The 25,219-nt window shown below is 36.1% G+C and overlaps 1 protein-coding gene across 2 annotated transcripts in view; it reads right to left on the reverse strand.

The window, feature by feature from the left end:
* TBC1D23 (TBC1 domain family member 23) overlaps positions 1–25,219 on the reverse strand; it is a 50,709-nt gene that overhangs the window by 13,527 nt on the left and 11,963 nt on the right. For both annotated transcript variants that reach the window (XM_008517500.2, XM_008517499.2), the window contains exons 2-13: positions 20,944–21,055; positions 19,799–19,904; positions 18,638–18,842; positions 14,169–14,292; positions 10,897–11,021; positions 10,763–10,809; positions 9,845–9,948; positions 8,366–8,488; positions 7,123–7,215; positions 4,721–4,891; positions 2,490–2,532; positions 322–431 (exon numbers count right to left, since the gene is read on the reverse strand). In XM_008517500.2, coding sequence (XP_008515722.1) covers positions 322–431; positions 2,490–2,532; positions 4,721–4,891; positions 7,123–7,215; positions 8,366–8,488; positions 9,845–9,948; positions 10,763–10,809; positions 10,897–11,021; positions 14,169–14,292; positions 18,638–18,842; positions 19,799–19,904; positions 20,944–21,055 — 1,363 coding nt within the window. The remainder of the gene's footprint in view (positions 1–321; positions 432–2,489; positions 2,533–4,720; positions 4,892–7,122; positions 7,216–8,365; positions 8,489–9,844; positions 9,949–10,762; positions 10,810–10,896; positions 11,022–14,168; positions 14,293–18,637; positions 18,843–19,798; positions 19,905–20,943; positions 21,056–25,219) is intronic.

The raw sequence follows: 25,219 nt of genomic DNA on the forward strand, positions 1-25,219 counted from the left end.
CTCCTGAGAGTCTCGGCTAGTCCTGGACTCAAAACTATCTCCACTGATATATAAGCTGAAGCAGAAATTTATCACCAGGTGATGCCAAGCCACAGTGGGGAAGGGAGAGATCTGCATGCAGTAGATGGACCTCCAGAACTCTTGCTAGTTTCACTTGTTCAGCCTGCTCCATCATTTCATTAATTTCACAACAACATGACTCCTCATTGTACATGTTTGAAATATTGTGACTCCATTTCTGGTATACTGGGAGTTTAATAGTTAATCATCTTTTCTGGGTATTGACCCAAATCTGGTGACATGTTCTACAGATATACTCACATCAACAGAAGAATTGATACTGCTCCTTGAGCCTGAGGTACTAGCAATCCAATGCCCATATCCATTTTCTGGTCCATCCACATTAATGTCTGCCAGGTGCTGCTGCAGTGCTTAAGATAAAGAAGAAGAGGAGGAAAAAACCCTGACATCTCAATCCCCTCTGGAAAGATTACCAGAGAAGTATAATAAACACGTCATAGCTGAATGAAAAAGGATCCAAGCAGAATCACAGGTATTTCTTTCTGCACCTCTGTAAAAGAGTAAAGGACTCCCGGCTACGGAAAGCCTTCCTCTCCTCCTTCCTCTAAAGCCCTCTGTACACACAGAACTTTTCTTAATTGACCTTAAGGGTGACAATAACTACATACAGGCTTGATGTTTTCCTCTTTGGAAGGTAATCTTTCAAGCATTAATAGGTACTCTCAGCAACACTTTTATGACATAAAGGATTAATAGAAAACCTATGGTGGCTTTTGTCTTACCATAAGGAGACATCAGTTAATCTTCCCCATAACAAAGAAGCAGTTTTAGGTATTAATTGCTGTGGAAAGAGAGGTTATTCTTTTTTTTTTTTGAGGAAGATTAGCCCTGAGCTGACTACTGCCAATCCTCCTCTTTTTGCTGAGGAAGACTGGCCCTGAGCTAACATCCATGCCCATGTTCCTCTACTTTATACGTGGGACGCCTACCACAGCATGGCTTTTGCCAGGCAGTGCCATGTGCGCACCCGGGATCCAAACCAGAAAACCCTGGGCCGCCGAGAAGTGGAACGTGCGAACTTAACTGCTGTGCCACCGGGCTGGCCCTTAGAGGTTATTCTTGAAAAGGGAATAATTCACAGTTTAGAAAAAAGTTTCTAAAACCTCGACTATACTATAAAAGAATGTTTTTTCAGACACTTTTGAGAACAAGCTTAACAATCAAGTTTTGTATTATGTTGTCAAAATTCCTAATAAATAACACTGGGCCTAAGGCCAATACCTGTTTAACACTACTTTTATACAAATAATCCCTTTTGTAGATCACTCTGGGTATAAGCCTCAAAGGTAGTTAGTTATCAGGCCATGAAACATGGGAGATAATCATAATCCTTGCTAATATCAACAAAGATCAAGAGGAAACAGATCCTAATCTATCAAAATTCTAAACTGTAACATAAAACAATTATATTTGGTCAGAACTAGATCCTTATAAAACCCCTGTGATTCAAACTCAAGATTCTATACCTTCAACAATTAATTTGATTTTATTATTAATTTTTCCCAGTTCTTACAATTCAGTATTTTTATATCTCTTTTCCTGTCTTTTAAAGTAAGACAGACTCTTTATTTTTTAATTGAAATACATTTGACAGATAACATTGTGTAAATTTAAAGTACACAACACGTTGATTTGATATATTTACATATTGTAATATGATTTCCATTGTAGCAACAGTTAGCACCTCACTCACATCACATAATTACCATTTCTTTTTTGTGGTGAGAATAGTTAAGTTCTAGTCTCTCTGCAAGTTTGATGATTATAATAATACAATATTTGTTGTCTATATTCACTATACTGTGCATTACATCTCCAGGTCTTATTTATCTACTAGTTTCAAGTTTGTCCCCTTAAATAACATAGTTTGTAAAAAGACAAGCTCTTTTTAAATCTTACTACCCTGACCTAATCCTTCATAAATTCTCAAATAGGTGCCTGCAGAGATTTTGTCAATTATTTTACTATCCTGGATTACAGATTTGAAAACAGCAGCTTACTTGTTTTATTCCATTCAGCCAACATTTCTTTTAGCAGGTAATACCATCACGTAGTTCAAAAATAAAATGAAAACGAAACAAAACAAAAAAGCCAATAATACAAAGGGTACATAGTAGAAGTATTCCTCTTATTTCCCAGTCCTAACTGTTCCTTCTTCTCCAGAGACAAATCGTGTGAGCAGTTTTTCACGCATCTTTACAAAAACAAGCTAATTAAATATTGACTCATTTCAACTGCCAGTTATGTCTGTTTTCCACATCCTGCTGGCCTTGCCTTTTCTGAAAATACTGAATGCCTGAAGAGAGAGTGTACCCATTAACGAATTTGGTCACTCCCAATCAGCCCTGGTGATAATATAATTTCCTCTGAAAAGTGGAGGCAAAGGGATTGATACATTAAAACCTTACCCATAAATCCTCCACTGGCAATGCTCACATATTCTTTGTTTTTCTGTAATGGAAAATAAAATTTAAGTTATTCCAAAACGCAATTTAATTAAAACTTCTGACAGTTCTATAAACACTGACAAACATAACATAAGGTTATATATTAAATTTCCAGACCTTTTCTTTTCTCTGACATTTTGGACTTTGGCACAGAGAGGTACATAAGTTTTCCTTGTGTATTGTAAGGCCTGGTGCTTGGGTGGGAAGAAGGGGACAACTTCATGGCTTCTAACAAGACTGATTCTATTTGTATTATAGTTCCCACAGTGTAATAAAGAGTCACACTAAAAATCAGTTAAATTCTATTTTTAGATTTAATTTGAGTGGTTTTTAAAAGCTTTCAAAATAATTTGCGTGCTTTATAAAAAGGAAATATAAAAGCAAATATTACAGCTAATTATGAAGAAGAAATGAAAGAATGTTACCATTGTACAAACTACTAAAAATTAATGGCTCTAAACAGTGATAAACAAAGAAAAGACACAGAAAAAAGAGAGCCAACTGGGCAGTATTTACCTCCTGATGGAAGTACACACCTCCCAGGATTTCCTGTCCCCCCCGGAAGAAATCTGATCAAGGCTCTAGATGTAATTACCCGTTTACAGGAAGCACCAGGGCAGAAGCTGATAAACAGCACCATGTGAGTGCAGTCAGCAAAATCCAGAATGCGGGAAACTAAGACAAACGTAACCAGTTCTTGCCAACAAATATTTTCAAGGAAAAAAATTAGGAAAGGGAACCTATAAATTAAAAGAGACTTTAAAGATATCAACCAAGTGTAATGTCTTGTTTTGGATCCTGGGAAAATCAGGGAAACTCGAACCCTAGTTAGACTTTTTATAATAAATTGTAATAATGACAATGTGGTCATGTATTTATAAAGAGTTTATAGGGTTCAATTTTCCCTACTTTGCATGTTTGAAATTTTCCAGGATCAAAATTGGGGAAAAAATTTCTAAAACTACATCAAGAACTTGAATTGTTAAAAAAAAGTTGACAGTTTGAGTCCCTATTTTTGTTATTCTGTATAAGTTTCTAAAAATCTTTCCTTTAATAAGGTATAAAAAATTCTGTTATAATCCCTCTCCCAACATCTTGCTCCTTGTCTGATTTTCTTTTAAGGACTCTGTCCTTTAGACTAATTTTCTCAAACCAGATTCCCAGCAAAATACAACATGAATAGAAATGGATTGAAATTGAGTGACTTGTGTAACAGCACCACACCTACTGTCTTCCTGATTCCATAGTTCAGGGTCATACAAAATGAGGACCTCAACGTATAAACTACCGAAGAATACCTAGTAACTATTTTATAAAGAGCGAGCCACCACTGAGTGAAGCTTTGTAGAGAAGGTAGAGGAACAAGTTGCCTACAATCACTAACACAAATTAGCTGTGCTGAAGACAACATTCAAACACAAAAGGAAAGGTGGCTAAGTGGCATGAATAAATACACACGCATATTTACTCAATTTCAAAGTGAAGATGTTAAAATGAATCATATAGCTACTGTAAAAAGTACTAGGGCATAAATAGGCACAAAGAGCAAAGAAACAGAATAATCCAGAAATAAACCCTGACACACTGAGGAATTCTGTATATTAAAAGCTGGTATTTCAAATTGATAGCACAACTGGTTAGCTATCTGGAAAAAAAATTTTGATTCCTACCTGATTTCTTAAACAAAAAGAAATTCTAAACGTTTTGAAACTTAAAAAACAAACCATACAAGCATTAGAGAAAAATCCAGGGGAGAAGACCTTTCTTGGCAAGACATAAAACCAATAAGCTGTGAAAGAAAAATATAAATTTGACAATGTATATATCACAGCACAAAACCACGTATGAGAATTTCTTATAGTTGATAGCAAGAACCAAGCAAGATTGAAATCATCTTCATTCCATTTGCAATAACATGGATGGACCTTGAGGGAATTATGTTAAATGAAATAAGCCAGCTAGAGAAGGAGAATCTGTGTATGACTCCACTCATATGAGGAATTTAAAAATGTGGACTAAGAAAACAGTTTAGTGGATACCAGGGGAAAGGTGGGGTGGGGGGGTGGGCACAAAGGGTGAAGTGGTGCACCTACAACACGAATGACAAACATTAATGTACAACTGAAATTTCACAAGATTGTAACCTATCATTAACTCAATTAAAAAAAAAAAAGAACTCATCTGCAGCAGACCTGTAAGAAGTGTGCCAGGACCATGTTCATGTACATGTCTTCTTCCTCTCGGCCACTGCCCATGAAACAGAGGTGCTCCCCGCCAGCAACAGAGCCGGACTCAATGGACTGCTTCTGTGCTTCCAGCAAGGATCTCACTGATTGTGCAAACTCAGATGGATTCTGGAGCATCTAGACAATTTTTTTAAAAATTAAAAATGTGGCATGCCTGTGTTTCACATACATTTGTACAACTTGAAATATTTTTCTAGGGGGAAAAAACAATATTTAAATAGCCACCACAAAAACAAGGAAAAATAAAAGGCTCTTATAACAAAACCTCTGGGATAAGAGAAAAGAAATGTGCATAAATGTGCCAATAACACATTAGAACAAAGGTTGAAAATTCACCCAAAGATTAAATTATGCAAAGAAAATATACTACTAGAAAAAAATTTGTTTTTGCTGTTTCTTAAACAAGTTACAATCTCCTTAGGTATTATGACAAGAAAAGTTTAACACTGAGTACAAGTTCATGACTAAACTGAATGACTACAAATCACAAATAAAAATAATACATTGAAACCAGCTATATTTTTTAGTTTCCACTTACATGGCAAACCACGTATTTCTTACAGGACAGTGAGAAAAATCAGAAGCCACTTATTTATGAGCACTACTCTAGGTACTAGAGATACAAGGATGAAAAAATTAATTTATTACCTCAAGTAAACAAATATGCCAATAATTAGAAAAACTTGTTACAAATGTTATAATGGGGCTACATAAAAAGCACAGTGAAAATCCAATAGAAAAATGCATGAACCAAAAAAAAGTAGTTTGTAAAAAGAAAAAAGCACACTCGCAGAAAGATGCTCAACGTCACTAGTAATTATTGCTGTTTTTCACCTATCATTCTTGTAAAATAAAAAATAATTGATAACAAAGGATGAAGTGGCATACCCACAACATTACTAACAATAATGTACAACTGAAATCTCACAAGGTTGTAATCTATCATAATCTTAATAAAAAAATACTAAAAAAAAAATAATAATTGGTAATATCCAATAATGCTGATGGTAAGAAACAATCATTCTCATTTACAGTTGTAAAGTGTAAACTGGTTCAGCCTTTTTAAAGGGCAATATGGCAGTCTCTGGTAACATTTTATATGCCCACACCCCTCAAAATCCAAGAATTCTATTTTACAGAAATATCTATAGGAGTTCACAAAATACATATAAGAATGTTAACTGCAACATTATTTATTACAAGAAAACTGAAAACAACCCAAATGTACATCAATTTGGCAATAAATTATGGCACATCTGTAGATGGACCACTCTACAGCCACTAAAAAGAATGTAATTAAAAGGAAAGGTCTCCAAGAAACTGTTAAGTGAAAAACCAAGTGAACTATTAAGTGAAAAGTCAAGTGAAAAAAAAATGAACAGGAAATATGTAGATACATATTAAAGGTCTGGAAAATTAAACAAGCTGATAATAATAGTTAACTCTGCAGCTATTGTTTAAGTTTTTTTTTAATCAAGTATTCATGAATCACTTGAATAAATTTTTAAAATAAGTATAAAAGAAGGCCCATCTAAGTCCTCCTAGATGAATGAAGGAAGAGAAAGTTCATTTTCAGGACGCAAACGAACTAGGATGGCCTTCCTCACCTCCAGCGCCCAAACTCTCTGCGTTGTTCTACCTCCACTTTCCCTGAGCCTCCTCTCAACACCACCTAAGCCCTTCTACGTGCCTTTCAGCCACAGCGTCAACTTTTTCAGACAAGCTGGGAAGAAGGGTGGATTGCATAGTCAGCACAAAGATTACTCCTCTGTCTTCCCATCTCTGAGACTCTTACAACCCCAGAATGGCTTAAATACTGTCAGTCCCAGTTCTACCAACTGTTCTAAGCATCCCCGACAAGACTTAATTATTCACTTCATCTACTCCTTTAATTAAAGGGACCCTAGGATATCAATTTTAACAACTGAACCCCTATATGCCAGACACTACTCTTATTAAATATTAATTTATTAGTATATGCATTAAGTACTCATCATGAAGAAAAATTATAATAAGAGCTAATATTCATACAGTAATTACTAGGTGCAAAGCACTATGTTAAGTGCTAAATCAGGCAGCTAATAATAAGAGATTTAGAATTTACTGACATAACAATGGTAAGCAATAGCAAGCCATAGTTAACAGTGTTTTCATCCATCCTTTATGATGCCAAAGAGCATCCTAGGTAAAAAGGAAACCTGAGAGCAACACTTTTCTTACAAGGGCCAAGACTCCCTCCTTAAAGCAGAAATAAAAACATCTCCAATCTGGTGCATGTATATTATTTACAGGCTAAAGAAAAACTTCTCTTACTTTAAAAAAAAATTTTAATCAGCATTTATACTAACCAGATCTGAATCTAAATGGAAAGCAGTCGATAAATGCCCAGCATTATACTGTTCTGCAGGACGGCAATCTACCACAAAGAACCGGACTCCTTCCTAAGAGGGAAAGAAAAAGAACATTTAACATACTGGAATTTGCCACGAGGGTCACATTGTACACAATATAATATTAACAATTAACCAAAAGAGGGGGAACAGGTTTATAAAAAAATGGATCTCACATACAATTAAGAGGAGCCAATCAGTACAGACAGAAGCATATAACTTTAATCTTTTTAATCAAAATCATAAATTTTAAGCAGTTAAAAATTTTGTATATACTGTTCTTGACTAGAAAGTCTTAAAATATGTAGCAGGACAATGTCAGTTTGAGCTGTAAAACTAATTACATTAGAATACAAAAACTTAATGTGTATGATCTTAAACACTTTTTAAAAACTATATAGTTACAAACACAGATCTAGTTACAATTCTTATTTCTGCAAATAAGTCTAGAAACCTGTCAACAATTCAGTTCACATAAAAACTAAACATCTTTTGGGAGTGAGAGGAGGTTCTGCAATGCCAGTTTGAAGTGAAGAAGTTCACATAGGTCTCTTTAAACTGGATTATATGTTTTCATTCATTTTTAGTAATAGTTCTAATCATAAAAACATATGAAATGCTTGTTTTTTAAAAGATCTACTGTAAAAGGCCTGTCTTTCTATGTCCATTCCTCTTCCCTCCATCTTGGAAATACACCCCACTTTGCAAATAAACACACCTATGGTTAACTGTTGCACTTCAGTAATAAAGAACATATACTGAAAAAACTGGCTCATTAGATTTTCACAAAGATAGTAATAGAACATTACAGTATATCCTCAATTCTCCTTTGTTAATGCTTTATGGCATTAAACCATGTAATTCAATTAGCTGTATAACTACGCAGAATTTAACTGTTAAATGCTATATTCACCTTTTTAAGTACTTTATACAACATTCAGTTGTTTTGCTAATATAAAAAAAGATTTGGCAATTTTAAAATTGGTGTCAAAAATAATCATTGATAACTAAAATAATACACAAGCTGGCAGTTTAAAAATGAGCATCTGGAGAGAAAATTTAACAAATTAATCATTCAAAAAAAAGTAAAATAGCCACATTATTGTAGTAAATTAGTTTTGTGAGAATCAATGAACAAGGAGGAAATGTCAGTTCCTTGCATTTAAAGGCCAGTCCTCTGATAAACTGTGGGTTTTCTTACCCCTTGAAGCTGATTTGCTTGAAGAATCTCTGACACTGAGACAGCCAGACAAAGAGCCTGGCTCAGATCTGCATCGTCATCCTTAATTCCCAACAAAGTACTACCAAATAGATGATGATTATCCTGTTTGAGGAGACATTTTTAAAACATTATGAAGAAAAAACAAAATCAAACTTTCTTCCTAAAATATTCTTAATAAACCATGATAAAAGGTAAGATAATTATATAACATCCTTGAGTCATGTGATTTTTACAACTTATATCATCTCAAATCTTACAGGCTAAAAGCTACAACAAAGCTACATAGAAAGACCCTGTTGGAGTTCATACAAAATGAAAGAGTAAGAAAAAACAATACATTCTACTCAGCGATTTTCTATACTATCATCTATAGTTAAAGGTGAAAGTTTAAAAATGGTTACTCAGAACTTTTCATACTTTAATATAAATATGCAAACAAAAATATGGCATAAATTATGTAACACACTGATGTACAGCCTGTTCTAATTATCAACTGCTAGTGCAGATTATTTACTGTGTCTGAAGAATGAAAGCTATTCCTCTTACAAGACTGAAAAGAAAAGAATCAGACTCTTTCTCACCCAGTATCCTAAACCACTATCCCACCATCTGACTTACTCAACATTGTTGGAAACTGGGGTGGTTTACATACGGGAATTATTAAAAGAGCTGAAATTAGTCCCTAGAAATAAATCTTTCTTAATTAGTTTCAAGGGGAACATTCCTAAAAGATTTCCCTTATCTGCCTTCTGAAACACCCCATACTGAACATAATTTAACCTCAACTTGATGTTTCAAGGATGTGATGACTACCAACTAGCAATTATTATGGTAGAACGCCTTTAAAAAACCCCAAAAGACCATAATGTTCTCATGAGCTCCTGAGGTCACAGACAGACCTGTTGACTTTATTTGTAATTGGACTCTGTGCCTCCTCCACTGTTAGCTTCTGCTTTTTACTTCCTAGGAGTTCACATCACTCACTTCCAATCTGGTGTGCTCTCTCTTGACAGCACTTGTCTGGTCTGAGAAAGGTTCTAAATCTCTTTGGGGCTAAGTGACCTTTCTTGTTTACAAGCCAGCTCTGCATCATTAAAGCTGTACAAAGCTGAAATCCAGATAAAGGAGGCGTAACTAGATATCCTCCATCAGATTTCTGTAATACAATTTTTCAAGTCAAGAAAACGCTTATTTAAGAAATATCTCAATTGTTCTCATGATCAGAAATAATAATCAGAGTAGAGGTGACATGGTTCCTAGTATATTTGTATACTATCTTTTTTAATCTGTCTGTTTCTCCACTAAGGAGAGTATTTACAGTGAAAATCACACAAAACTGCAACACAAAAAAGCAGAAAAGAATGACAACTTAAGAATATTTTAACTGATATACAACATAAACAATAAAACAATGTACAAAATGTGAAATACTGAAATTGGTCACTTCTTGTTTTATACCTTCCTAAATGAAGCTGGTGTTTTACTGCAATAATACTGTGCCAGAGAGAACAGGTCTTCTATATCTTCTAGATTCAAACTGGATGGAGTATTTTCCAAGAACTCTGAAACAGGATTATAGATATGACAACATTTAAAAAGTTGTTTGCAAAGAATAAGAAACATTATGTATCAAAGCTAGAATATCTTCAACATAATAAAAACCAAATAAATGGAATCTCAACATGATGCCTTTAAAACTGCTTGGGGAGAAGTGGATTTCCCAAAGGAGCTGAAACTGTTACTGCAGTTCTGCTGTTACTGAATGAGGGTGCCAGGCAATCAAATCAAATTCATCAGCCTTGATGCGAATACTGTGATTTACTGAACAAAATACATTTTAAGCGCCAGGGGCCCTGGAAATAAAAAATGACTAAGAAATAATTCCTGACTTAAGGAACTTTGTCTTGTGTGAGAAATGTAAAAATGAATCATTATAACGTAGTGATACAAACACTACAATACAGATAGTACCAAGGGCCAGGCAGCACAGAGAGGAAGTGACTAGATCTGTGCAGGGCTGGAGGGTGGGGAACCCAAAAGGAGAATCACTGTTTCAAAACAGACATTTAGGAAAGCTCAGTATCAAAGGCAGATTGAGAAGGAAGGATGGGAAGGGGAGAGAAAGAGAGCAGGGCATTTTATCTAACAATGAAACCAAAGAAATAGTATATGGAAAGAATGAAAAAACATGAAGGAATGAATGAGGATGGCAAAATCAGGGAAAACAGTCTTTCAGGTTTATACTTGGAGAGTGTTGAGAGGTGAATGGAACCTGAGGGCTCTTTTAGACTAATCTCTTAAACTTATAGATGAGGAAACTGAGTTTTAGAAAATCACATGACTTGACATGTGTCCTCCACATTAAATGATACTTACGGATAACATCTTCTTTGCAGTCAGACTCCTGTGCTAAAATAACTTCTCTGTAAAAGAGAATTATATGGTTTTGAGTTAAAGATTAACAGAGCACCCTGAGAATAGACAGGAGAAAAATCCAACTTGATACCTACTTTGTGTTAACAAGGATTATTAACATTAAGAAATAAATAAAAAATGGATCTGCTTGTTGTAGATATCCATCCCATATGGCCTGAGTGACTTCAATGGAACAGTAACATGCAAAAAGGCTTCCAAGCTGTAATCAGGAAACGAAATGAGAGACATAAACCACTGGAAATAACTTGTTCTTTTAAAAGCATTAAAGCAAATGCATGTGACATTACATCAAATTATCTGCACCTGATATTTAATGTGTACCTTAATTTTACTGTATATAAAACAAAGGCAGAACATGTGGATTCAAGGCACAATGAAGCCACTTTGCTAGCTGTGTGACTTCTGTCACATAACCTCTAAAGCTTTCATTTCTACTTCTATTAAAAGAGAAAAAAGGAATACTACTACCCATCTTCTACCATTGTTCTCAAGAGACAGAGAATCAACCTAGAATATCTAAGTAACCAGCACATACCTGCCACAGCATAATTACCCACAAGCTCTATAAGGGTAACTAGCATAATTATTACAGTATTTATCTTATAAGGTAATTTTGAGTATCAAACATGGTAATTTAAGTTAAGAGCACCCAACAAAATTTTAATGATGATATAAAGGTGAATGGTTTTCTATTTCAAATAAAAGAGTTATTAATGTGTATGTTTCTCTAGATCCCAATCATGTTTTAAATTGCATGAATTCACTGATACTTTTAGGTCATTAAATTTTAATTAGATACAGAAATAATTATATCTAGAGGTTTAAATTTAAAACACTTTTAATGGCTAAACGGAGCTAATGGGAACACATACAGTTAGTGTATATTTTGTGCCAGGCACTAAACTACTGTCACATATCTTTAATTAAACATCTTGTATTTTAAATATTCTCACAACAGGCCTTCAAAGTAAGACATTTTTTCCCCATGTTATAGGTGAGGAAATAGAGTTGTATGAAATCACCGTCTCAAGCTCACAGAGCTAGCAAGCAGTGGTGGTTAGACCAGAAAAAAGGCCTGAGACTCCAGAGCCCATGTTAACTGCGATTACACTCAACCACAAAGCTTTTAAAAGTACCGAATGCTCCTAATGTTTCTTCTTGTTGTTTAAAAAATTATTACAAATACAGAAGATGCAAATACAAACAGAATAGCAATTTATGGTCATCATTAAACTCAGCCAAACTAAAGCTACCATTGCATTGCTCACAGTTATGGGTTCTCAAGGTTTAGGAATTAGTTTTAATTGTTTCGTCTCATGATTACAAAAGGACTCCATTACATAGACATGATACTAGCAGCAACAATGAACTATTTGGGGCATCAACTGAAGAGAAATTCATTGTTTAAGTACTCAGTTAAAATCTGCTACCAGCACTGAGTACTAATTCAGAGTTCTGACAACAGCTATGGCATTTCCTAGGCATGATGTGGCCAGAGTGACCTCTATTAAGCATCAGAATGCTTAAAAGAAATAATTTCTTACTTCAACACAAGTTAGTAGATTTAATGGTAACATATGCATCTCAGAGAAACTACCATTTTATAGGTACTTAATTATTTTAACTCAGAGTGACAAGACAATAGCCAAGAGGGAACTAAAGAGCAGGCTGCAACAATCTGAGATTTAATATGCCAGAGTTGAAACTAGTTAGAATTCTTTAATTACCGTTTTCTGACTGTTTACTCATTCCCTGACCCTCTGAGATAGGTACTATTACTATCTCCATTTTACAGATGAAGGAATGGAAGCTCAGAGGCTGTGTCTTAGATCAGTTAGAAAGTGACACACATGGGATTCTTTCTGAAGAAAAGTTAGGTAAGATATGATCAAAGAACACATTTAATTTTTGAATATATATATTCCTCTAGCACCCAATCATTATTTTAGAAAGATCTTCAAGTTAACCTAGAAGAGCAGTTCTCCAAGTGTGGTCTGAGGAGCCCTGGAAGTGCCCAAGAGTATTTACAGGGGAGTCCGTGACGTGAAAACTATTTTCATAATACTTAGATTTCATATGCCTTTTTCAGACTCACTCTCTCACAAATGAAGAACAGAATTTTCCAAAGGCTACATGAAATGAATTGTGGTATCATCATAGATTGAATAAAGCAGCATATATGACAATCTACCTTTCTGTGATTTAGCCAAGTATTAAGATTTGTAAAAATATAAAACAATGCCACTATTCTCACTAGTTTTCTTTTGGAACATATAGTTATTTTTCATTTAAAAAATAGGCTATTTCATTATTCACAAGAGCCAAGACATGGAAGCAACCTAAGTGCCCATCGACTGATGACTGGATAAAGAAGATACGGTGTGTATACATATAAAATGGAATACTACCCAAAAAATGACAGCCAAAAATATATGACAAAACTATCTCATTCAGGAGAACATGGATGGACCTTGAGGGTATTATGTTAAGTGAAATAAGCCAGATAAAGAAAGACAAACTCTGTATGACTCCACTCATATGTGGAAGATAAACAAACACATGGACAAAGAGAACAGATCAGTGGTTACTAGGTAGAGAGGGGGGAGGCGGTGAGCACAAAGGGTGAAGGGGCATACCTATAAGATGACTGACAAATAATAATGTATAACTGAAATTTCACAATGTTGTAAACTATTATGAACTCAAAAAAAATAGGCTATTTATGTTAACATGTAATGGACTTACCATTACTTCTAAATGAATTAATAAATGAATATTTTAAATTTCTTGGTTTTAATTTCTAACCCACATAATCCATATAAACCATGGAGCCTCAATAAATGTTGTATAAGAGATCTTGAGACCAAAAGATTTGAGAACCACTCACCTAGAATACAACTTCCCATTGAAAATACAAATACAGAATGACAGAGCACTGAGATGTACTTTACATTCTTTTATATTGATCATTTGATAATCTTGTCATTTTCCTTACGATTGGATATCAATTCTTATACACACCATCAACAACTTAATCACGCAGAGTTTTAAAGTGAACTGATACATATGTTATATACATGTAATACATATTACATAGATGTAAATATGTCACACATATTTACATATATGTGTCAAACAACAAAAGGCTTAACTTCATATTAAATAATCTGAACTAACATAAGAGCAGAAAATATTTTTAAAGTGGCAATAATTTTACTCCTCTGGTTTAAGAAATAATGGTCTATAATTTAGTACTTTTCTTTCTCTTCCTTGGGGGGAAAAAACCCTAACTACAGTTTTATAGAAAGCTATTTTTCATTAAGTGTTCCTACTTTCACTTTATTACCCAGTTGAGTGCATAGGAGTCTGGAGTAATTTTCTTCGTATCAAGAAATGAACAAAGCTCAGGCTCATGGTACTGGATGAGTAATCGGAAAAGATGAAATGGTCTCCCCTTCAGGGAACAATCCCTAAAAGATAAAAGAAGCAGGATTTCTTGCATTAATAGGTGAGAAATGATCGTATCAGTAACCAATCCTCCTGCAACACCCACCTCCTCTCCCACCCCCACAACACCTGAACACCACAGCATCACAGCAAGCCCGTCTGACACAACCCGGGAGCTCTCGACTGCTAATATCTAATACACCTGACCTGTCAGAAAGTTGGTAGAAAAACTCTAAGGAGATTCTCTCCAGGTGAACTCAGGATGCACTCAAGCGAAAGGACGTTAGGGACCACTGACAATGGAAGGTCCACTTAGGTTATTTCAATAAGTTTTTGATCCCAAAAGGAGATGTGAGAGTCCTGAAGAAGTCCAGCCCCCTTCTTTCCTGCCAAGAAGAAACTCCTAGGAAGGGTTCAAGTTAGCTCCGCAGTCTATGTACTCAGTCAGGAATGTCTTTCAGCAAAGGCACAAGGCGGAAATGGCCACACATGAACATTTCAAAAGAGTGGATCCAGAGCCTTAGAAGCTGTTGAAGTGGCCTGGGGACCAGGTGCTTAGAGTGAATTCCAGGAGGTGCCACACACTCCCCTTACTGCATAACTGGACTACTACTTGCCTTGTTCCCTTGTGTTTAATGAATCAGTAAAAACAAACAGCTCAAAGCACAGGACATCATAATAAAGGCAGTATTTATTGAGGAAATACCATGTCCCAGAAAGTGCAGCAGACACTTTACAAAGTTATCTCATTTTATCTTCACAAGCAACCCTATCAAATAGATACTACTATCATCCCCATCTTACAGATGAGAAAACCGAGGTTTAGCTGTGGTCAAATAACTCACCCACGGTCACATAGCTAAGATGTGATGGAGCTAAGACTTGTATACAGAAACCAGGCATTAAACCATTTGCTGTTGCTAGTGCTGTCGAGTCGTTCTGACTCCTAGCACCCCTGAGGACAGCAGAGGGAGCCCTGCCCAGTCTTTTTGTGCCATCTTCTCCCCTTCCGGTGCTGTAACAATGCTCCATTTCTATTCCTAGAGGTTTCATGGCCAACTTTTCAGAAGTAGGTGGCCAGGTCCTGCTTCTTAGTCTTTCTTAGTCTAGAAGCTCTGCTGAAACCTGTCCACCATGGGTACCCCTGCAGGGATTTGAAATCCCAGTGGCACAGCTTTCAGCATCACAGCAACATGCAGCCACCACAGTATGACCACCGACAGATGGGTGGTGTGCTTCCCTGACGGAAACAAATGGGGGCCATGGCAGTAAGAGTGCTGGATCTTAACCACGAGACCACCAGGGCTGGCTATTCCATACTACCTTTCTATATATGTAATTTGGTATTTCAACAAGTGATGTCTTGGTAGGGCACAGTCTCTAAAAAAGCGAACTGTAAAGAAACTGAAATAGGTAAAAGGCTTCATGCAAAAAAGTTAATGAAATGAATGTCACAGTTTTTACATAAAAGCAGAGATAATGTTTTGAAATGCTATTGAAGTGGGAAAGACGAAAAGTAATTTCTACGAAACCAATATCTGAGGTCAATGCCAGGATGTGGTATGACTGTCTGTCTCTCGGTTTTTGATACCGCAGATGACAGAAAGTTTTGTAGAGAAGGCCCTAGATTGGTAAGCAATAGACTGCCAAGGCAAAACATGGAAACAGGCAGTGAGCAGAGCAGAAACATAAATTAGAGGAAGAACTGTCTAGTTTGTGGTCTCATCTTGAGGAAAAGGGAGACACTTCAGGGAGTCTGCCATTGCAACAACATCCATTCATTTAACAGCTGTGTATGGCAAAGCTACTCTCCATGCAAGGCACTGTGCTTGACAGAATTCTACCCATGTTCTACATCAGCCTGTAATAAGAAGATATATTATAATAAAGTTCTTCTAGCAGCATTTTGTGGGGCTGTGTTCTATCCAGGGCCATTAATGCTGACCCGGCTGGAACACTGTGTTACATGTGGAATTCATGGAAACAGTAACCGGAGGAACCTGACGAGACAGGGTGTTGTATAGCTCAATGTAAAACCCCCCGCCTCTACTACTATTACCACCAACATTCTCTAGAGAGAAAGCTGGAACATCATGTCCCTTGCTATTACTAGCTCTGTTACAATGAGACATGATAAAATATAAGCTAAAATATAAGCAGTTGACAGACTTAGTATAACAGAATGACTCCCAAATATGAATTCCAATCTCAGCTCTACCACAACCTTAGCCCTGTCTCCCAGCATCTCTGGGTCTATTTTCCTTCCATGAAGCACCAACGGCTTCAGGGTAACACAGAGGTTCTCCACTTTAGTGTATATCAGAATCACCTGGAGAGTTTTTAAAAAATATCTATGCCTAGGATCTACCTAGTCTAGTTATATTTGAAATTTCAAGGACCAGTATGTTTTAAAAATTCTTTGGCTAAACAGATATTTCCGCAAAGATGATACACAAATTGCCACTAAGTACATGAAAAGATGCTCAACATCACTAGCTGTCAGGGAAATGCAAATCAAAACCATGAGATACTACTTTATACTCATTAATCTGGCTATAATAGAAAAAATGATGATGAGGATGCAGAACTGGGATCTTCATTCACTGCTAATAGGAACGTAAAACGGTGCAGTTGTTGTGGAAAAGTCTGGCAACTCCTCAAAAACCTAAATGTAGGGTTACCATATGACCCAGCAATTCCACTCCTAGGTACATTCTCAAGAGAAATGAAATATATGTCTACACTAAATCTTGTACACAATTGTTCATAACAGTCAAAAAGTGAAAACAATCCAAATGTCCACCAACTGGTGAATGAGTAAATAAAATGTGGTATATGCATATTATGAAATGTTACTCAGCAATAAAAAGAAATGAAATGATATACACTACAATATGGACAAATCTTTAAAACATTACACTAAGTGAAATAAGGCAGTCACAAAAGACCACATATTTTACTATTCTATTAATATGAAATGTCCAGAGTAGGCAAATCCATAGAGACAGAAAGATTAGTGGTTGCCTAGGGCTGACAGCCTTGGGGAAAATGGAGATCTGACTACTAATGGGTATGGGGTTTCTTTTTGGGGTGATGAAAATGTACTAAAAGTGACTGTGTTTATGGTTGCACAACTCTGACTATACTAAAACCACTGAATTGTACATACTAAATGGATGAATTTTATGATACATGAATGATATCTTATGCTATTAAAGAAAAAGAAAAAGTTCTCCAATTGATTCTAACAAGGAACCAGGGTGGAGAACCATATTAGCTAAAGCACAGGCATCCATCCAAACTTAGGTTCAAATCCTGACTCAGTCACACACCAGAAGTGGAATCCTGGAGAAGTTATCTAATCTCTCTCTTCCTTTGCCTCAGTTTCTGTAGTTGTAAATCAGAGTTACCTACCTTATAATGGTCACTGTTTAAATGAGAAAATACACAAAGCACCTACACCTAGTTATAGCATGTTATCACAAAGAAAGTGGTAAAAATGGTAGTCACTGAACTGCCAAGCTCCAGAAGAGGGGGTCTCTCTACCTTGGCTGCACACTGCAATCAATGGAGAAGCTCTAAACAAACCCCAATGCCCGGGTGCCCTCCTCAGAGGTTTGATCTACTTTGTTAGGGATGCAAACAAGAGCTCCCCCAATGACTCCAGTGTGCATCCTAGGTTCACCGTGTACCCAAACCACTGGTCCAGATTATGTCCAAAGTTCCTTCTGGCCCTAAAATCCTGACTACCAGATCCAGAGCACCAGGAACTACAAGGATTCATTTTGGCTTCACGAGTGCCGCCTCTACTACTCCCCCCACTACCACCACAACCACCTGCACATCTGTCTAGTCTCAACCTAAGTGTCACTTGCCCAGGGAAGCTGTCCCTGACCTCCAGGGCAAGTCAGGTCACCCCCATTATGTATTCCCATGGCACTCATTTCACATTCCTAACACTCAGCCCATTTCTAATGACTTGTTCAATGCCCGTATTTCTAGTGCTACATTCCAAGCTGTAACCTCAGCACCTCACTTAAGGTAGCACTCCAAAAATTTTACTTTTCACTTAAACACTATAATGTTATTTTTCTTTTATAGGTAAAGAAATTAAAATAGCAAACCATGTAAAAAGTATGAAGAGTTATGCTGCATATCTAAACTCTAGAAGCACAAATTCTTAACTAAAGAATCTTTTAAAAAACCGTTTATAATCACAAAAATAACATCAAATAACAATGACTCAAACAACCTTAAAAATTATTTGAACCTTTTACTTTACCACCAAATTAAATCTAACAACTTAAGTTCAAAGCCAACTAGACTTTTATTCATTTTTAAAACTATAATAACCACATTATATTTTACCTGGGAATGTACTTGTTCATGATAGCATAAAAGCAGTTGTATAAATCGCTGCGTGGCAGCTGGAGATGCACCAACGGTCTGAGTAGATGGATCCAGCTAAGGGACGTGCTATATTTAATGTTGCGTGATTTACAATAAAAGGTAATTACAGATTCAATATCCAAAAGTAATTCTGCTACCTTCTCTTCTGGCACTGAAAGGTGATCTAGAAAATAAGCGTCAAAACAAAGTTACCAAGGGCCTGTTAGAGGCTTAGTTATTGGACATAACACTTGTTTACAAACATACAATACTATCTTAGTGCATTTAGAGCATGTCAAGGGCACAAGGAAACTACATGAAAGCACATTTTTCGAACATTTCTTCAGTGTTTACTAACTTGACAATGCTTGACTTACACACATGCTAGCCCTAAGAATGGACAATCTGGAGCAGAGGGGCAAGAGAGGGAGGCAGAACCTTTATGCCTGGCAAGCAAAACAGTGTTTTCTAAACAACAGATTATCATCTACTCCACATGGCAGCTGCCACTACAGCTTCCTCAAAGGGAGGGAAAGTCACCCCTCTCCACCACCACATTCCCTTTCCTCTGCCCACACCAGCAGTAAGGTTTCTGTTGTGATTAGTGCACAAAAGCCTCTCTAGTCAACTTCCCTAAAATATGACAGAAAGAGAAACAAAAAGACACCAATGGACCACAGACGAATTTAAAAGAGAAATATGAACTGAATTAATTTAATCTTGAGAAAGATCTCATAAAGTGACTGGAAGCCCATTCACCTATGACTTACAAGAGTTTCTCTATAGCAGACCATGATCTAGGATTCACAGATAAATTTCTGGAACACAGCCCTCTTTGAGGTCTGTATACAATCGTACAGATCTTTAATTACACAAAAAGCAATTTTAAAACTGCAACAAAACTAAAGGTACTTGAAAATTGAACACATAGTGCAAAGGAAACACTAAAAATTGGGCTTTCTTAAAATATTAGACGTTATTTCATAAGAATTTCAAAAGAAAAGTTCTAAAACTATTTACTAGCCTTTTACAAATTCAACATATGCAAAGTTACAAGATAATTCTACTAAAGAGTGACTCCTTCACCAAAAATTATTTCCAAAATTTTCCACTGCTTGAAAAAACAGTTATTAAACTTACCAATAAACTCTAGACAGTCTTTGTGAATAGTGTTCTGTTCTGGGAGGTCTAAAATACCATCCCATGATGCCAAACTATCACCTTTTCCTGCAACATTTAGAGCAATCTGGAAGAAAGATAAAAAAAGCAACTAGCTTCATATGTTATTTCTCATTCTTGGAAAATACGCTGTAATAATGGAAAGGCCTGAATTTAGGAATAAAAATGCATACGTCAAATATTACAAATCAATGTATCTACACTCCACCAAATGCTGACCCCTTAGACATATCACAATGAACCAACATAATTATTTTAAATCCTCCTCCATTAAATTTTACTACTCCATGTCAATCCAATGAATAGCATGAATTACACAAAATATTTACATAATTACATATGTAAATTTATTTCAAGCAAACATCAGTAATGCTATAGACTGCATGTCTGTGGCCCCCTCAAAATTCATACTTGAAACCTAATCTCCAAAGTGATGGTATTAGGAGGTGGGGCCTTTGGGAGGTGATTGGGTTATGAAGGTGGAGCTCTCATAAGTGGGATTACTGCCCTTATAAAAGAGACCCCACAGAGCTCTCTCAGCTCTTCTGCCACTGAGGACACATTAAGGAACTACTACCCTTAAGTTTAATGGTATTATGGTTATTTTAAGAGTCTTCATAACTTGGACTTTCATGTGCAAGTATTTTAGCGTGCTACCAAGGATTTATTTTTAAATAATCCAGTGGGTGGGATGGGGAGGAAAGGACAGGGATACTAAAAAAACAAGATCTGGTAATTCCAACACCCAGAGACTTATTCCTCCTCACCTTTTTTTTTTTTTTTTAATATAGCTGAGATCGCTCCATGTTTGCAATTATATATCCTATTTTACTCATTGGTTGCATTTTCCCACTGCATTAAACAATCTTCATAAGCATCATTTCTAATAGCTACAAGAGAAAATATTACCTCTCAAACCTAAACTATTAAATATATCAAACACTACAAAAACACACATTTTTGTAAGTTGTTCTGTTTGGTAAATTTTCTAGATGTGCCATGCTCATAATATAATAAAGTCTTCTGCAACTAAGACAACTGAAAATAAAAATTATGAAATATTATTCTTAAGTGATAACATTTTATTTGTTTTAGTTTTCAGTTACCTTCCAAACTTTGGCCCTCAGATCAGCAGGCAGTGGTCTCCCTTGAATTATATTTCTCAAAGTTTCAAGATCACAACCTCCTGCTTCCAGAGCTTCTTCAAGATCTTTTTCCCTAAAAAACAAGTCCTATCTATTAAGGTAATTTTTACTACTTGTTTTTTCTTATTCGAGATTCATTTATAATCATGACCTGTGAAAGGTTGTGCCTAAGAAAAAAAATGTGCTCAGCAGCCAAAATGTAAAGTCAAGGCATACCCAGCACTCTCCTTTCCTGAAAGGGAACCTCAGGTTTCATACGCCCAATTTACTCTTATTTTTCATTTAGTTCTAACAAGCTCAGCTAACATGTTTTCTCAGATTAAACAAATTTAAAAAGAGAAGACAGGGCAAGCAGGCTGACAGCACTGAGAAGTAACAGTAATTCATATTCAATAGTATTCCTGGCAGTAGCAACGACTAACACTTTACATAGCACTGACTGTGCCAGGCTCTGTTTCAAACATTTTACCTAGGTTTTTTTAATTCTCATAACCCTACGAAGTAGGTTACATCATTGGCCCCAGTGTACAGATGCAAAAATTGAGGCAAAGAGGGGTTACATAGCTTATGGTCACGTGTCAGGTACGCAGTAGTGCCAGGATTCAAATTCTAACAGTCTGCTTCCAGAATTTAGGCTGTTAACATTATGCTACACAGAGACAAGAAGGAGAAACAGAAAACACAGCCCAGAATTCAAAGCACTGCAGTACGGGAACACTTAGTACTTAACCATACAGACATCATGCCTAGAGCAGCGCCTGGCTTACACTAAGTATTCAGTAAATGTGAGAGGAGCCAAAAATGCTCTAATGGTATCACTGTACTATATATTAAAGCAAAATAATGTCACATCATCAAGTAAATTATCAAGTAAATCAGCAAGCAGTTATGTTCAGTCTACTACGTTTAAGGAGAAAAGTATGAAACAAATTTTATTTTCATCTGTATAGGTTAAAATAATGTTTTTAAAAAACTTTCACAGAGGTATGAATTGTTTTGTAGGAAATAACTATGTAAAATTAATTCCCGGGCCCGCCCAGTGGCACAGCAGTTAAGTTTGCACGTTCCACCTCGGTGGCCCAGTGTTCCCCAGTGTGGATCCCAGGTGCAGACATGACAACACTGGGCAAAAGCCATGTGGTAGACATCCCACGTATAAAGTAGAGGAAGATGGGCACAGGTGCTAGCTCAGGGCCAATCTTCCTCAGCAAAAAGAGGAGGATTGGCAGATGTTAGCTCAGGGCTAATCTTCCTCAAAACATAAAAAATAAAAAAATAAAAATAACTAATTCCCTCAGAATTGTCAAAAGCTCAGGTTTTGTCTTTGTTTATAATTGCAGTATACAATACATACGAAATCTCTACAAATAAAAATCTATAATTTAGCCAGACAGTTTCTAAAATTCTTTGAAGCAGCCTGAAAGGCAGAGAATCCCAGTAGGATCAGGAAACCAGGAGTTTGTCACAATTTTGTGGTTTTGAGGAAAATAAATTACTCCCATTCTACTTTCTCTCAGGAAGATAATGTAAATCTTTCCTACTGTTGGGATCCCAAGAATATTAGTTTAAATGTATAAATTTCCTAAAGTGTTGCCCTCTTAAGGGAAAGGAATTAAATGAAAACGTAATCACTTGGGATCATATCCAAAAGAAAAGCAGCGATCAAATTTGAAGGATTTCTTTAAAAATAGAACTACCATATGACCCAGCTATCCCACTACTAGGTATCTATCCAAAGAGCTTGAAGTCAGCAATTCCAAAAGTCCCATGCACCCCAATGTTCACTGCAGCCTTATTTACAATAGCCAAGACATGGAAGCAACCTAAGTGCCCATCAACTGATGACTGGATAAAGAAGATGTGGTACATATATACAATGGAATACAACTCAGCCATAAAAAAGGACAAAGTCGTCCCATTTGCAACAACATGGATGGAGCTTGAGGGAATTATGTTAAGTGAAATAAGCCAGCTAGAGAAGGACAATCTCTGTATGACTCCCCTCATATGAGGAATTTAAAAATGTAGACAAAGAGAACAGATTAGTGGCTACCAGGGGAAAGGTGGGGTGGGAGGTGGACACAAAGGGTGAAGGGGTGCACCTACAACACGACTGACAAACAATAATGTACAACTGAAATTTCACAAGATTGTAAACTATCATTAACTCAATAAAAATTAATAAAAAAAAGAATAGTAAATTTGAAGGATTTCTTAACAAAGCTACTACAAATTTATATGAACAAGAAAATAACTAGTAACCACACAAGAAACATTCTGTTCTTTTGCTACATGGTCACCAAAGTGTTGGACAAGAAAGTGAGGGAAAGAGACTCCCGGTGAGAAACACTTCAGGCCCATAGTTGATAAAGACTGGGGTTTATCTAGTCTATTCTGGCCAAAATGTACAAGATAGCCTGGTAGAATTTGAAGGATTGCTTGTAACTATGAAACAAAACTTAATGGAATCTTTGATGAATACATACCATAATTTTTAATGATTAAATGTGTAAATGAACAGAAAACACCATTTAATGAGATGAAATAAACTGAAAACCCCATTTAATGAGAAGAAATTCTTTCACCAAATAAATGAAGAACTAGAATTTTTCAGCGTAAAAATCCTTGGTTTCCTTTTGAAGTAACTTTCCCAAATCCCTTACTATTCCAGAAAACAAAGTTAGTATTTTGGAGCAAAATGCCCAATCCTCAACGTACTTTTTAAATCTTAATAATGCACAAGCACCTCTGTTGACACAGCTGCTACTGAATTCTCTGATGCTGCCCCCAGGGAACCACACTCTTGGTCTCCAGCAGTACAACCATGAGCAAGAAGCCAGAAAATGCTCCATCTTAAGCAGCAAAAGGCATTTCTCACAAACTAAATTATTAACGATAACGTTATCTTCTGAACAAAGTGTTCAAAGATTCAGTTATCAGCCCTTTGACATTACAAATGTGCTTGTAAAAGTCGTAAAAGAGCTGAAAATAGTGAAGTTAAATAATTTATAAAAGGATCAAGTTCCTATCGAGAGACAGGAACTCTATGGCATTTAGCTCTCAAATAGAATTTTCCTTCCCCTAAACCAAGCTTCTTTCTACTTTTGAACAAGCAATACCTAACATTCAAAGGTAAAACACATGTCTGGTGGGCTATAATCACGTGGGTTGTGGTTTCCTAAGCCTTCTTTGATTATGGCGGCTTCTTACTGACCTCGCAAGCTGGCTGGTAGAAATGTACTGGACATTTAGAGAGATCTTAAAATAGGAAAGTACAAGCCAGGCCAGTGGCATAGAGGTTACGCTCACACACTCCGCTTTGGTGGCTGGGGTTCACGGGTTCAGATTCCGGGCGTGGACCTACATACTGCTCCTCAAGCCATGCTGTTGCAGCATCCCACATACAAAACAGAGGAAGGCTGGCACAGATGTTAGCTCAGTGACAATCTGCCTCAAGCAAAAAGAGGAAGAGTGGCAACAGGTGACCAATCTTCCTCAACAATAAATAAATAAGATACTTGTATTTTTTTAAAAAATAGGAAAGTACGGGCCTTGTCCATTTAACCTAGTAAGTACGAAAAATAAGTAACTGTCTCCTTTGCTCAGAAGGTTCAAGGACAGAGCAAATCCAAAGTGTTGGAGTTGGAAAGAAGCAGAAACACATCACTTCCTGACTCTGTGACATTGAAACTATAACATATGTTAGTATAATACATATATAGGTTACTGTTGATGATCTATCAACGATGTATTTTCAAAACCTGAATAAAATATAATAGAATTTCCCCTCAGCAGCTGTTTTGTGGGAAAATCATCTAACCTAAACATTGCAATCCAAGTTGCTTTAGAATTACAGCAAGGCAAAAAAGTGACTAAATTTATATGAAATTAGTTTAATGTTTATATCCAAGCTAGCAACTGAATCAGATTTTTCTTCCTCAACCAATGGTGAGTAACTCCTAGCATATGGAGCATTTGCACAACGCAAGTTAAGGGGGGTGGGGAGGGACATGAATTTTCAAGTACTACCAAAGTAAACATGCATTTCTCAATGCTTCAAGGGTTAATAAATTCAATTTGAAGTTTTGTAATTATTTTCTGAATAAGTCATACATTGAATCACATTTAAAATTATATTTTTTAATAAAAGCAACTAGATTATATATGTTATATTCCGAAAACTTAAAATTACAGAAAATCTGTCATTAGGAAAAAATAACTATATATTACACTTCTT

Source organism: Equus przewalskii, chromosome 18 (genome assembly GCF_037783145.1).
Source record: "Equus przewalskii isolate Varuska chromosome 18, EquPr2, whole genome shotgun sequence".
Classification (NCBI taxonomy): domain Eukaryota; kingdom Metazoa; phylum Chordata; class Mammalia; order Perissodactyla; family Equidae; genus Equus; species Equus przewalskii.